The sequence below is a fragment of the Odocoileus virginianus genome, unplaced genomic scaffold, assembly GCF_023699985.2.
Source record: "Odocoileus virginianus isolate 20LAN1187 ecotype Illinois unplaced genomic scaffold, Ovbor_1.2 Unplaced_Contig_9, whole genome shotgun sequence".
Classification (NCBI taxonomy): Eukaryota; Metazoa; Chordata; class Mammalia; order Artiodactyla; family Cervidae; genus Odocoileus; species Odocoileus virginianus.
Window position 1 is genome coordinate 266,532 of NW_027224326.1, and position 12,477 is coordinate 279,008.

General features: G+C 37.2%; 1 protein-coding gene across 1 annotated transcript in view; it reads left to right on the forward strand.

Moving 5' to 3' along the window:
- The window catches only part of LGSN (lengsin, lens protein with glutamine synthetase domain), a gene marked incomplete at its 5' end in the record, with an annotated part of 28,773 nt that overhangs the window by 15,056 nt on the left and 1,240 nt on the right, over positions 1-12,477 (forward strand). Inside the window, one exon of the mRNA XM_070463915.1 lies at positions 8,689-8,855. Within this exon, the coding sequence (XP_070320016.1) occupies positions 8,689-8,855 (167 nt within the window). The remainder of the gene's footprint in view (positions 1-8,688; positions 8,856-12,477) is intronic.

Genomic DNA, 12,477 nt, shown 5'->3' on the forward strand with positions numbered 1-12,477 from the left:
TTTAAGGGCTTACCTGAATAATCCAAGACAATATTCCTGTTTTAAAGTCCATAACCTTAATTACATCTGCAAAGTCCCATTTTCCCTGCAATTTAACATATTCTATAAGTTCCAAGGTTTAGGGTATCAATATCTTGGGGGAAATTCATATAATCTCTCATCTCTACAATTCTCTGTGGCTTCATAAGCAAAGAACATGAGCACCAACAGCCTCTAAGCATCAATGTCTATTATATTAATACAAATACCGCAGAGGCCAGGCAGATAATGCTGATGAATGAGATGGGTTGGTGAGAAAGTAGTGAGTGCAGGCTATGAGGAAACTAGAGCAGAGGATGGTAAACTATGGCCAGGTGCAAGCTCAGCTTACTGACCAGTTTCAGTAAATAAACTTGTATTTTCTATGTCTCTTTTTAGTCTATAATGACAGAGATGACATGTCAACCAACACAGACCACATGGTTTACAAAACTGCAAATATTTACTATGTGCCCATTTACAGAAAACATTTGCCAACCCATGAATTATAAGCTGCATACATACCCCATTTGAAGGCCACCTCAGAGTCCCAACCAATGGTTGTGGTGGACAAATGTTCACCCAGTGTTCCCCAATCTCTCTCTTTTTTCAAGAGAAGTTTGAGCTCAAGATTTTTATATGAAAATTTCTAATATGTACGTTAACTAACTTTAAAAAGCTTCCAAAATCCTAGGAAGGCTAATGAGAAAACATCTCCTGGTTGCATTGGCTTTTCCATAGTTTGTGGCTTTTGTTTTATGTAGTTTCAGCCATAAGAGAGAAATGGAATTTAGTCTCAATATCTGAGGAGAGAACTGTATCATGAGCTCTCTTTGCACCAATCAGCTATGACAAGGGGTGTGAATACAATTATTGATTGACTCAATTTGGTTAATTCAGAATCTTCTGCTTTGGCCCAGAGGTAGATTTTTTACAGATCCTAGGCATGAGAAAGTTCACAACTCCAAACAAACCACCAACAAATAATTTCAAAATAAATATTAAAGTCAATCCCCAAAATAAATGTAAGGAATTTCAACATGATATTTTCTTCTCTGTAATAACTACTTTGAATTTACTAAAACTCTATTTTTTCAAGAAGCAATTCCCCCCACTCTGACTTTTTATTGTTTTTTTCCTGGTTTTCATGCCAGGTTATCCTGCATTTCCTCTATAAAAGAACAATGATTTAATTTATTAAATCTCTGAGAAGAAGAGAAAGGAAAACACCACCCAGGAGCCACACTGTGGCTAAGAAAACAAATGACCCCTGAGCTGGAAAATTTCTGCCTGCTCTTCATCTTACATCTGGGAAGCATTGACCAAAACATTTCATTATAACTAGCAAGTATGATTTATTTGAAGAAAAGAAATTCAGACAATTCAGATTAGTTGATGCCTTGGAAATGAAATTTGATTGAATAAGACTCTCATATTTGGTAAAAGAATTAAACTTATAAATAAAAAATTGATACTTAGGATACATATCAAAACATATGATACCAATTTTTACCTTTTAATTAGACAAGGTCAAAGCACACAATATGCATTAATTAATTAATTAAATCACATTAATTATTAAATTATGAAAGACATAGCCAGTGAGTGCCTGTGATATATCTATTCTGCTACAGGTACTGGAGATATAGCATTAAGTAAATAAATAAATAGGCAAGCTCTCCTGGAGCTGACATGAAAGCAGGGAAAGACAGTAAACATGTATTAAATAATATGGCAGGTGGTGAATAAAATGGAAACTGATCAGTATACTATTATAGGCTGAATTCTGTCTTCTCAAAATTGATATGTTGATGTCTTAATCCCTAGTACCTTACAATGTGACTATATTTAAAGACAGAATGTTAAAAGACATAATTATTGTTGAATAATGTTGAATAAGGTCTGTCTCCCAAGGTTCCAAATTAGGAAAAGAGTACATCAGGCTGTATATTGTCACCCTGCTTGTTTAAATTATATCCAGAGTATATCATGTGAAATGTCGCACTGAATGAAGCACAAGCTGGAATCAAGATTGCCAAGAGAAATAGCAATAACCTCAGATATGCAGATGACACCACCCTTATGGCAGAAAGCAAAGAGGGATTAAGGAGCCTCTTGATGAATGTGAAAGAGGAGAGTGGAAAAGCTACCTTAAAACTCAGAATTCAAAAAACAAAGATCATGGCATCTGGTCCCATCACTTCATGGCAAATAGATGGGGAAACAGTGACAGACTTTATTTTGGGGAGCTCCAAAATCATGGCAGATGCTGACTGCAGCCATGAAATTAAGATGCTTGCACCTTGGAAGAAAAGCTATGACCAACCTAGACAGCATATTACAAAGTGGAGACATTACTTTGCAGACAAAGACCCAACTAGTCAAACCTATGGTATTTCCAGCAGTCATGTATGGATGTGAGTGTTGGACCATAAAGAAGTTTGAGCACCAAAGAACTGATCCTTCTGAACTGTGGTGTTGGAGGACTCTTGAGAGTTCCTTGGACTGCAAGGAGATCAAACCAGTCAATCCTAAAGGAAATCAATCCTGAATATTCATTGGAAGGACTGATGCTAAAGCTGAAGCTCTAATACTTTGGCCACCTGATATGAAGAGCTGATTCATTAGAAAAGACCCTGGGAAAGATTGAAGGAAGGAGGAGAAGGGGATGACAGAGGACAATATGGTTGGATCACATCACCAACTACATGGACATAAGTTTGAGCAAGCTCTGGGAGATAGTGAAGGACAGAGAAGCCTGGTGTGCTGCAATCCATAGGGTTGCAAAAAGTAGGACATGACTGAGTGGCTGGACAACAATGACAAGATCTGTAGCGTGGGCCCTAATCCAATATGTCTGGTGTGGTGTCCCAATAAGAAGGGAAGATTAGGAAACATACACACATAGGGAAAACCATGTGAAGATGATGGCCATCTACAAGCCAAGGAGAGAGGCCTCAGAAGAAACCAACCAATGCTGCTGACACCTTGATCTTGGATTTCTACCCTTCAGAACTGGAAGAAAATATCTGTTTAAGCCTCCTTGTCTGTGGTGCTTGTTATGGCAACTCTAGGTACACTCACTGCCCAGCCATAGTGCAACTTGGTGATCTTAGAGTGAATCAGAGGTTTTAACCTGTCCACATTCTGATCAAATCTCATAGAATTAATACTTCAGGTGATTTTTTTTCAGCATTTTCACCATGGCAAATTATCCCCCCTTTGCATTTGATGCATGTTTATTGCCTGTAGTTTTCTCACTCAATAATGTAAAGCTCTGTTAGGGTGTCATTCTTTTTCTGGCTGTTTCCTAGATATATGTCCAGTATAAATAGTATGTGGTAACAACAACAGCAACAATAAAAAACTATATTGAGTGGATAAATATTTTTCTTATTTTAAAATAACATACATTTATTATAGTAATTTTATTTTTTTAGTGGAAAACATTTATATAGATTTTTTAAAATGCAAAGCAATATAATATGTTGAGCATGTACATATATTGTAAAAAATTCAAACATACAGGAAAAGATACACACAGACTTCAGAATAGTAATAATTTTAGAAGGCACAGATAAAGCAAAGAACTAGATTATCTGTGATTGTATTATTGGTGAACCAGTTAGATGACTTTCTTTAATAAGAGTTTTATGTTGCTAATATATTTATAGTTTACATGTAATTGCTTATTACATTTAAAATACTAATTGTCTGAAATTTTCCATATTTTAAAGTGCCTACAAATTTTATTTTCTTTAAGGGGAATTATTCATTTTGGGCAAAACACCCAATAGTTCATAATAGGTTGGAAACACAGCAACTGCTAATTTAACATAAAACAATGTAACTGCTAGAGCTTGTTTGTGTTAAATAGAAGGTAGTTATGAAGCTTATGGAGCCTCAGAGAAGCCAAATTTATCAGTGACAAGACAGCATTCTTAATATATTTGCATAGGTGGAACAAGTAACTTGCTTTCCACATGCTTCATATACTTAAAATCTACTTAAGCTATGTTTTTAAACTGCCAGTCTTTTGGTTTAAAAGCCTAACTACATCTCAAAAAGTGATATTCAAGCATCGTTTTAAAATTACAGCTGCTCAATGTCAGTGATATGATAGATTGATATATTCAGATTCAGACATGATCATGGTACCATTACCAGAGTTAGAATAGTTGTATCAAATTGATAGATTTAAGGAGCATTGATGTGGTGCTTATTGTCTACCAGAAACTCTTAAGTAACTTGTTTAATCATCATAACAAGCCCATGAAGTAGGTAATATTGTGTCAGTGAGAAAGCTGAGGCACATAAGAAAGTTGAGATAAGAAAAGTCACCAAGGCAAAGGCAGGATAAGGATGGAGGCAGATGAGCTTCAGTGTTTGTGCCAAATCATTACAGTCTGTTGCCTCACCAAAATGTTTAGACTGTATCTAACATTTGTGATGCACACTGTGGGTCTGAGCTTTCTGTAGGCTTTACATACATTCAGTTGTTTTATGGCATTGGGCCACCACTGGGAATCAAAAGGTCTGGATTCCAGTTTCAGTTTTGTGAAGGACAAAGGGTGTGATTCAGGGAACCTGGCTGTACTTTTCTGGGATTCAAGCCAATGAATTGGTTAAATTAGATGATTTATCTCCAAAATCTCTTCTAATTCTCAAGTTTTAGAATTTGTAGACTATCTTAAAAGTCATGAAATGAATATATATTTTTTAGTTTTTAAGTTTTTTAAACTGAATACTCAGCCTATATTTTTCATATTCTACACTCTCATTCTTAAAAAAAAAAAAAAAACTTTTATTTAAAATTTATTTATGTATTTTAAATGAAACAAAGATAAATATTTTTAATGATAAAAGGTAAAGAATCTGCCTGCAGTGTGGAAGACCTGGGTTTGACCCCTGGATTGGGAAGATACCCTGGAGAAGGGAAAGGCTACCCAGTCCAGTATTCTGGGCTGGACAATTCCAAGGACTATATAGTCCAAGGTGTCGAAAAGAGTCAGTCACGACTGCGTGACTTTCATTTCACTCACAAAAAAATAGACATCATAAACCATTAGACACCTTAACAACAAAGAAACAAAGATACATAAAGCAAAAATCAGAAGAAATATAAGGGAAAAGAAAAAATATATAATCATAGTGAGACATATTAACATTTCTCTGAGAATATTTTATCAAGTGCAGAAAAAATAAGAATAGGAACATCTTGAATGATGTCATTAATAATTTAAATATATTTAGCTAATTTATATTAATCATATCCTACACAAATATATTTAAAATTTTGTATCTCATATGTTGTTATTAGATGTCCATAGGACATTTAGAAAAACTGGCAAAAAGATAAACATTACTAAATTTCAAAAAGTAGAATTCTTTTTGTGTGTGTGATTCAGTTATACATATACATATGTTATTTTGAAATTATTTTCCATTATAGGTTATTGCAAGATATTGACTATAGTTCCCTATGCTATACAGTAAAACTTTGTTGCTTGTTGCATATACATTTTTTAAAATTAGAAATGTAGCTTTCTGGAGGGGAGGAGCTAAGATGGTGGAGGAATAGGATGGGGAGACCACTTTCTCCCCTACAAATTCATCGAAAGAACATTTGAACACTGAGCAAACTCCACAAAACAACTTCTGATTGCTAGAAGAGGACAGCAGGCATCCAGAAAAGCAGTCCATTGTCTTCGAAAGGAGGTAGGACAAAATATAAAAGATTAAAAAAAGAGACAAAAGAGTTAGGGACAGAGACCCATCCCGGGAAGGGAGTCTTAATAGAGGAAGTTTCCAAACACCAGGAAACCCTTGCACTGGCGGGTCTGGGGGAAGTTTTTGAATCTCAGAGGGCAACCTAACTGGGAGGAAAAATAAATAAAACCCACAGATTACATGCCTAAAAGCAACTCCCAGCAGAAAAGTACCCCAGATGCTCGCATCCACCACCAGCAAGTGGGGGTGGAATGGAGAGGAGCGGGGCGGCATTGCTTAGGGTAAGGACCAGGCCTGAAAGCCCTGAGGGCAATCTGAGGGAGCTAACGTGAGATAGCAACTTAAACTGTGGGATAGCAGAGAGAGAGAGAGAAAATTAACCTGCAAAAAGCCCTAACCGAAGACACTGCTGGCCCATTCGCAGAACAAAGGAAGGACTGAGCAATTCCAGAGAAGAGCTAGCTGGCTGCGGACCGGCCCATCCCCCACTGGAGGCAGGAGGCAGGGGGGGAGGGGAAAGGGGCAAACGTGGCCCCAGAGAGGGCATCCCCTACCAAACTGCAAACAGGCTTCCAGTTTCTAACCAAAGACTTCCTGAGATTCTGGATGGTTGACATCTGCTGGGAGGGTTGCAGCCAGAGATCAGTTCCCCAGAAGAGACACAGGCGCACCCGACTGGTGCGCACAGAAACTGAGGCTGGGACTGCGGAGGGGATAAGGCGCACTGCACCTGGGGAGAGTGCGCCCATCAAGCTCCTGGCTGCCTGAGCTGCTCGGGCCAGGGAAGGGCACAAAACGCAGGCCCAACCGAGTCTGCGTCTTTGTGGAGTACCCGAAAACCTGAACCTGAGCAGCTTAGGCCTGGGAAGTGCACGCAACTCAGGGCCCACTCCCTGTAGAGCAGCCTGGAGCCTGAGCAGTGTAGACGGGGAAAGCACACACGCTGCGAGCGGGGGCAAACCCAGTGTGGCCGGAACACTGCGAGTGCTCCCCACACACGCCAGTGACATTTGTCTGCAGTGCCCCTCCCTCCCCACAGCATGACTGAACAAGTGAACCTAAACAAGAGACCACCTCCGCCCACTTGTGTCAGGGCAGAAATTAGACACTGTAGAGACCTGCAAACAGAAGCCAAATAAACAAAGGGAACCGCTTTAGAAGTGACAGGTGCAACAGATTAAAATCCCTGTAGTTAACACCGACTACACTGGAAGGGGCCTATAGATATCGAGAAGTGTAAGCTGGAACAAGGAGCTATCTGAAACTGAACCAAACCCACACTGCCCACAACAGCTCCAAAGAACTTTCTAGATATATTTTTACTATTTCTTTTTCTTTTTTAATTAAAAATTTTTTTCTCTTTTTTCTTTTTTTCTTTTATTTTTTTCAAGTCCTATATTACTCCTCTATTACTCCTTAATTTTCATTTTCATAACCCACTGTAACCTTGCAAAAAAAAAAAAAAAAGAACCCTATTTTTAAAGCAAACTTCATATATATTTCTTAAATTTTTTGTGTTTTTGTTTTTGTTTTTAATATTGTATTTTTAAGAGTCTAACCTCTACTCTAGATTTCTTTTATCTTTGTTTTTCAGTATTTGATATCAATTTTGGACATTTAAGAATCCAATATTCAGTACCCATTTTTACTCAGGAGTGTGATGATTACTCTCTCCCCCTTTTGACTCTCCTTTTTCTCCCCCAAATCACCTCTATTTCCTCCCTCCCCCTTCTCTTCTCAATCCAATTCTGTGAATCTCTGTGGGTGTTCTGGGCTACCGAGAACACTTAGGGAATGGAGTACTGTATAGATCAGTCTCTCTCCTCTTGAGTCCCCCTTATTCTCCTCCTGCTAATCTCTATCTCCTTCCTCCCTTTCCTCTTCTTCATGTAACTCTGTGAACCTCTCTGGGTGTCCCTCACTGTGGAGAATCTTTTCATCATTAACCTAGAAGTTTTATTATCAGTGTTGTGTAAAGAAGTCTCAAGGCTACTGGAAGAATAAGACTGAAATCCAGAGGCAAGAGACTTAAGAAATGTAGCATTCTATTCATACTAAGTCAAACAAAAAACACTTTTATATTCTCATTTATACAAGTTTTGAATTTAACAAATAGATGTAGATATTTTAGATTCAGATACTTTTATTAAGATATAAAGCCATTTTGCCAAAGAAAAGGAAATAAAAAAGCAAACCAACAGAAAATAAACAAAAACAAATAATTTTACCTTTAATATTACGGAAACGTTTTTATTTGGGGAATACCACTACACATTATTGTTCCCCTAGGAGCTAAATGTATACTTTCAGCTCCCAAACAGCATTTATTTACCCAATAGAAATGCAAAGCTAATTACAATTAAGACTGTTAATTTTAGTTCTGCCTTGAATAATTTCACTTCACAAAGCTATCTTTTTTCTCTTATTGAAGTTATGAAATTATGATTTGTTTGATATGAGAAAATTAAGACAGAAGACTTAAGAATAAATATAAAAAGAAAGTTTGATGACTTAATAAATATCATTAAATTTTCAAAAATAGTGAAGCTCAAAGAAGCTCAAGAAGCTCAAAGTCTTTTCAGTGATACTTATCTATATACATCTTATGTGGTGCCAAAGCAGTGAGGGAAATATATTTTAATTTCTGAAAACAAAGACATTTTCAGTAAGTATTTCCATATAATACTTCTGTTTATTTAAGCAAATACTCTTAGACTGAACTTCATCACAAGTGATAATCTCTCAGGCTGTTTAGAGACTATGTCCTCAGGAATATGGCAAAGGCAGGCTAAGAAAGATAAGATCACCAGCTCTAAGACAAAGACATGGAAACATGATGCTTTTGCTAATGATCATAATGACAAATTCCCTATTCTTTAGCCTCATTTTACTTCTCAGTTCATCATGATCTAATGATTTAGATCATTCTTTATTTTACAGATAACACCAGGGACAACACTCAAGTTCCTACTGCACCTCAACTCTTCTCTAGAATGAAGCACATTAAACAAGAGATGGCCAAAAATCACCTTCAATTTGTGCGATTTGAAGCAACAGACCTCCATGGTGTGTCCAGGTCTAAGAGTATCCCTGCACAATTTTTCCAAGTGAGTTTTGCAAGTAGTTATGGCTGAATGTCTTTTGATTTAATTCATTTGCAAGTGTATGGTCCTTATTACTCTTTCTAATTTTATTGTAATCTAAACAGCAATTCAAACTGAAAACCAATCTAACCCTTGTTTGATATGAGAAAATTATGACAAAAGACTTAGAAGCAAATATAAAAAGAAAGCTTGATGACTTAACAAATATTATTAAGTTTTCAAAAATATTGATATTAAGAAACACTGAATTTTCAGATGTTTGAGAATTGATATTTTTTTTCAGTTTATGTCATGCATTTATTTTAATAACTGATTACTGTGTTATTGAAACATTTCTTAGGAAGGGACATCAGTCAGTATTATACAAAAGTATTAAAATTAAGCATCCCCAAAGATTATTATTTAAATATTTCTTTCAATATTAAATTGTAATTTTCTAATTTGCTTTACACTGAGTAAAACTGGAGTTTTTCAAAACATTTTTAAAGAGTTCCAAATAAGTCAAACATGTATCTTTAAAAAATTATTTAAATCCACCTACACACACACACAAAGAAATAGAGGAAAACAACAGAACGGGAAAGACTAGAGATCTCTTCAAGAAAATTAGAGATACCAAGGGAACATTTCATACAAAAATGGGATCAATAAAGGACAAAAATGGTATAGACCTAACAGAAGCAGAAGATATTAAGAAGAGGTGGCAAGGATACACAGAAGAACTGTACAAAAAAGATCTTCACGACCCAGATAATCACAATGGTGTGATCACTGACCTAGAGCCAGACATCCTGGAATGTGAAGTCAAATGGGCCTTAGAAAGCATCACTACGAACAAAGATAGTGGATGTGATGGAATTTCAGTTGAGCTATTTCAAATCCTGAAAGATGATGCTATGAAAGTGCTGCACTCAATATGCCAGCAAATTTGGAAAACTCAGCAGTGGCCACAGGACTGGAAAAGGTCCGTTTTCATTCCAATCCCTAAGAAAGGCAATGCCAAAGAATGTTCAAACTACCACACAATTGCACTCATCTCACACACTAGTAAGGTAATGCTCAAAATTCTCCAAGCCAGGCTTCAGCAATATGTGAACCGAGAACTTCCAGATGTTCAAGCTGGTTTTAGAAAAGGCAGAGGAACCAGAGATCAAATTGCCAATATCCGCTGGATCATCGAAAAAGCAAGAGAGTTCCAGAAAAACATCTATTTCTGCTTTATTGACTACACCAAAGCCTTCGACTGTGTGGATCACAATAAACTGTGGAAAATTCTTCAAGAGATGGGAATACCAGACCACCTGACCTGCCTCTTGAGAAACCTGTATGCAGGTCAGGAAGCAACAGTTAGAAGTTGACATGGAACAACAGACTGGTTCCAAATAGGAAAAGGAGTACGTCAAGGCTGTATATTGTCACCTTGCTTATTTAACTTCTATGCAGAGTACATCATGAGAAATGCTGAGCTGGATGAAGCACAAGCTAGAATCAAGATTTCCAGGAGAAATATCAATAACCTCAGATATGCAGAAGACACCACCCTTATGGCAGAGAGTGAAGAGGAACTAAAAAGCCTCTTGATGAAAGTGAAAGAGGAGAGTGAAAAAGTTGGCTTAAAGCTTAACATTCAGAAAACTAAGATCATGGCATCTGGTCCCATCACCTCATGGGAAATAGATGGGGAGACAGTGGAAACAGTGTCAGACTTTATTTTTTGGACTCCAAAATCACTGCAGATGGTAACTGCAGCCATGAAATTAAAAGACGTTTACTCCTTGGGAGGAAAGTTATGACCAATCTAGATAGCATATCAAAAAGCAGAGACATCACTTTGCCAACAAAGATCCGTCTGGTCAAGGCTATGGTTTTTCCAGTGGTAGTGTATGGATGCAAGAGTTGGACTGTGAAAAAAGCTGAGCACCAAAAGACTGATGCTTTTGAACTGTGGTGTTGGAGAAGACTACTGAGAGTCCCCTGGACTGCAAGGAGGTCCATCCAGTCCATCCTAAAGGAGATGATAAGTCCTGGGTATTCATTGGAAGAACTGATGCTGAAGCTGAAACTCCAATACTTTGGCCACCTCATGCGAAGCATTGACTCATTGGAAAAGACCGTGATGCTGGGAGGGATTGGGGGCAGGAGGAGAAGGGGACGACAGAGGATGAGATGACTGGATGGCATCACTGACTCGATGGACATGAGTTTGAGTAAACTCTGGGAGCTGGTGATGGACAGGGAGGTCTGGCATGCTGCAATTCATGGAGTTGCAAAGAGTCGTACACGACTGAGCGACTGAACTGAACTGAACACACACACACACACATGAAATTTATATATACAAGTCCGTGAGTAGGTTGAAAAATTAAAGTCATTGAATAGTGCTTGACTTATCAACTTTATTACTGGTAAAGGTAGATTCAGATCACATAAGTCAAATAACATTTGAAATTGTGTAGAGATGGTGGAAAGTGAAGGAGGCAGTGACTCAACACCAATTGCAGAAGAATCACCTCTTCTAGTACCAGCTGCTCTTCAGTAGCCATGCTCTTTGAGATTTAGAGGTATTTAATATAAAAACAGAATTGGCTTGCAGAATTAACCTCACCATGTTCACGGACATCACGGGAACTGAACTTTACAGTCAACTTTTTCTCTACCCATTAATGTAAATTTCAACACATGAAACCTTATTGACATTCCTGCCACACAATTTCTAGAAAAAAAAATTATGTGTCTATTCAACTTCATACTTCATTATTTCCCAGTTGTGTGGTACATAGAAAAGGTAAATAAAAACTAAATCTATTGAATCCAACCGGTATTTGACCAGAAAATACATTAGCAATCATTTAATCTAACACTTTTGTTTCATAGATATGGCGGCTGAGGCATGTATATAGTACCATGACCTGTCTGACTTCACACAAGCAATTAATGACAGAATTAGGACTAGAAATAGATTTGGTGATACTCAAGTCATGCTGACTTGAAGGTTACAACATTCTGGAAACTATAACTTAGGTCCACATTCATGGGCAAGGTTTTTGGAACTCTGTGCCTATGAGGTAGTTTGCTCATTAGTGGACTGTAAAGGTGAGTGAGGAGAGAAGAGCCATGGTCAGCAACCCTGGCTCCCCTGTCCCATGTGTCCTGTGTGTGACCAGTGAGCTCTCTGAGAAGGACTGCAGACGGTCTACTGACTCTTTTTGGAGGATTACAATAGAATAAGTTGCAATAAAGCCTTATTGGCAGTATTAGCAACTATGCCATGTGATAAAAAGTGACTTTAAAAAGTACTTTTGGTTATAATCATTTCAAATAATTCCTTTAGGTTTTACCTTTTTCATTTGCTATAAAGACATTTTCTTTAATGCTATAGCTTTTGTTTATGAGTGCTGTTTGCATGAGCATATAAAGTCTCCAAAGGCTAAAGACTAGAGCTATTGACTTGTTTATAAATTACCTTTGAGAATCTTATTTTAAACTATTTAAAATGTATCTGTAATAAGCTAGTTTCAACTAAGAGATGAAGCATGTTGGGTTTTTTTTTTTTTTTTTTTTTTTTCTCATTAGGAATGCTATCCCACTCCCACTTCTCATCCCCCAACTTTTTTGTTTGGTTTCA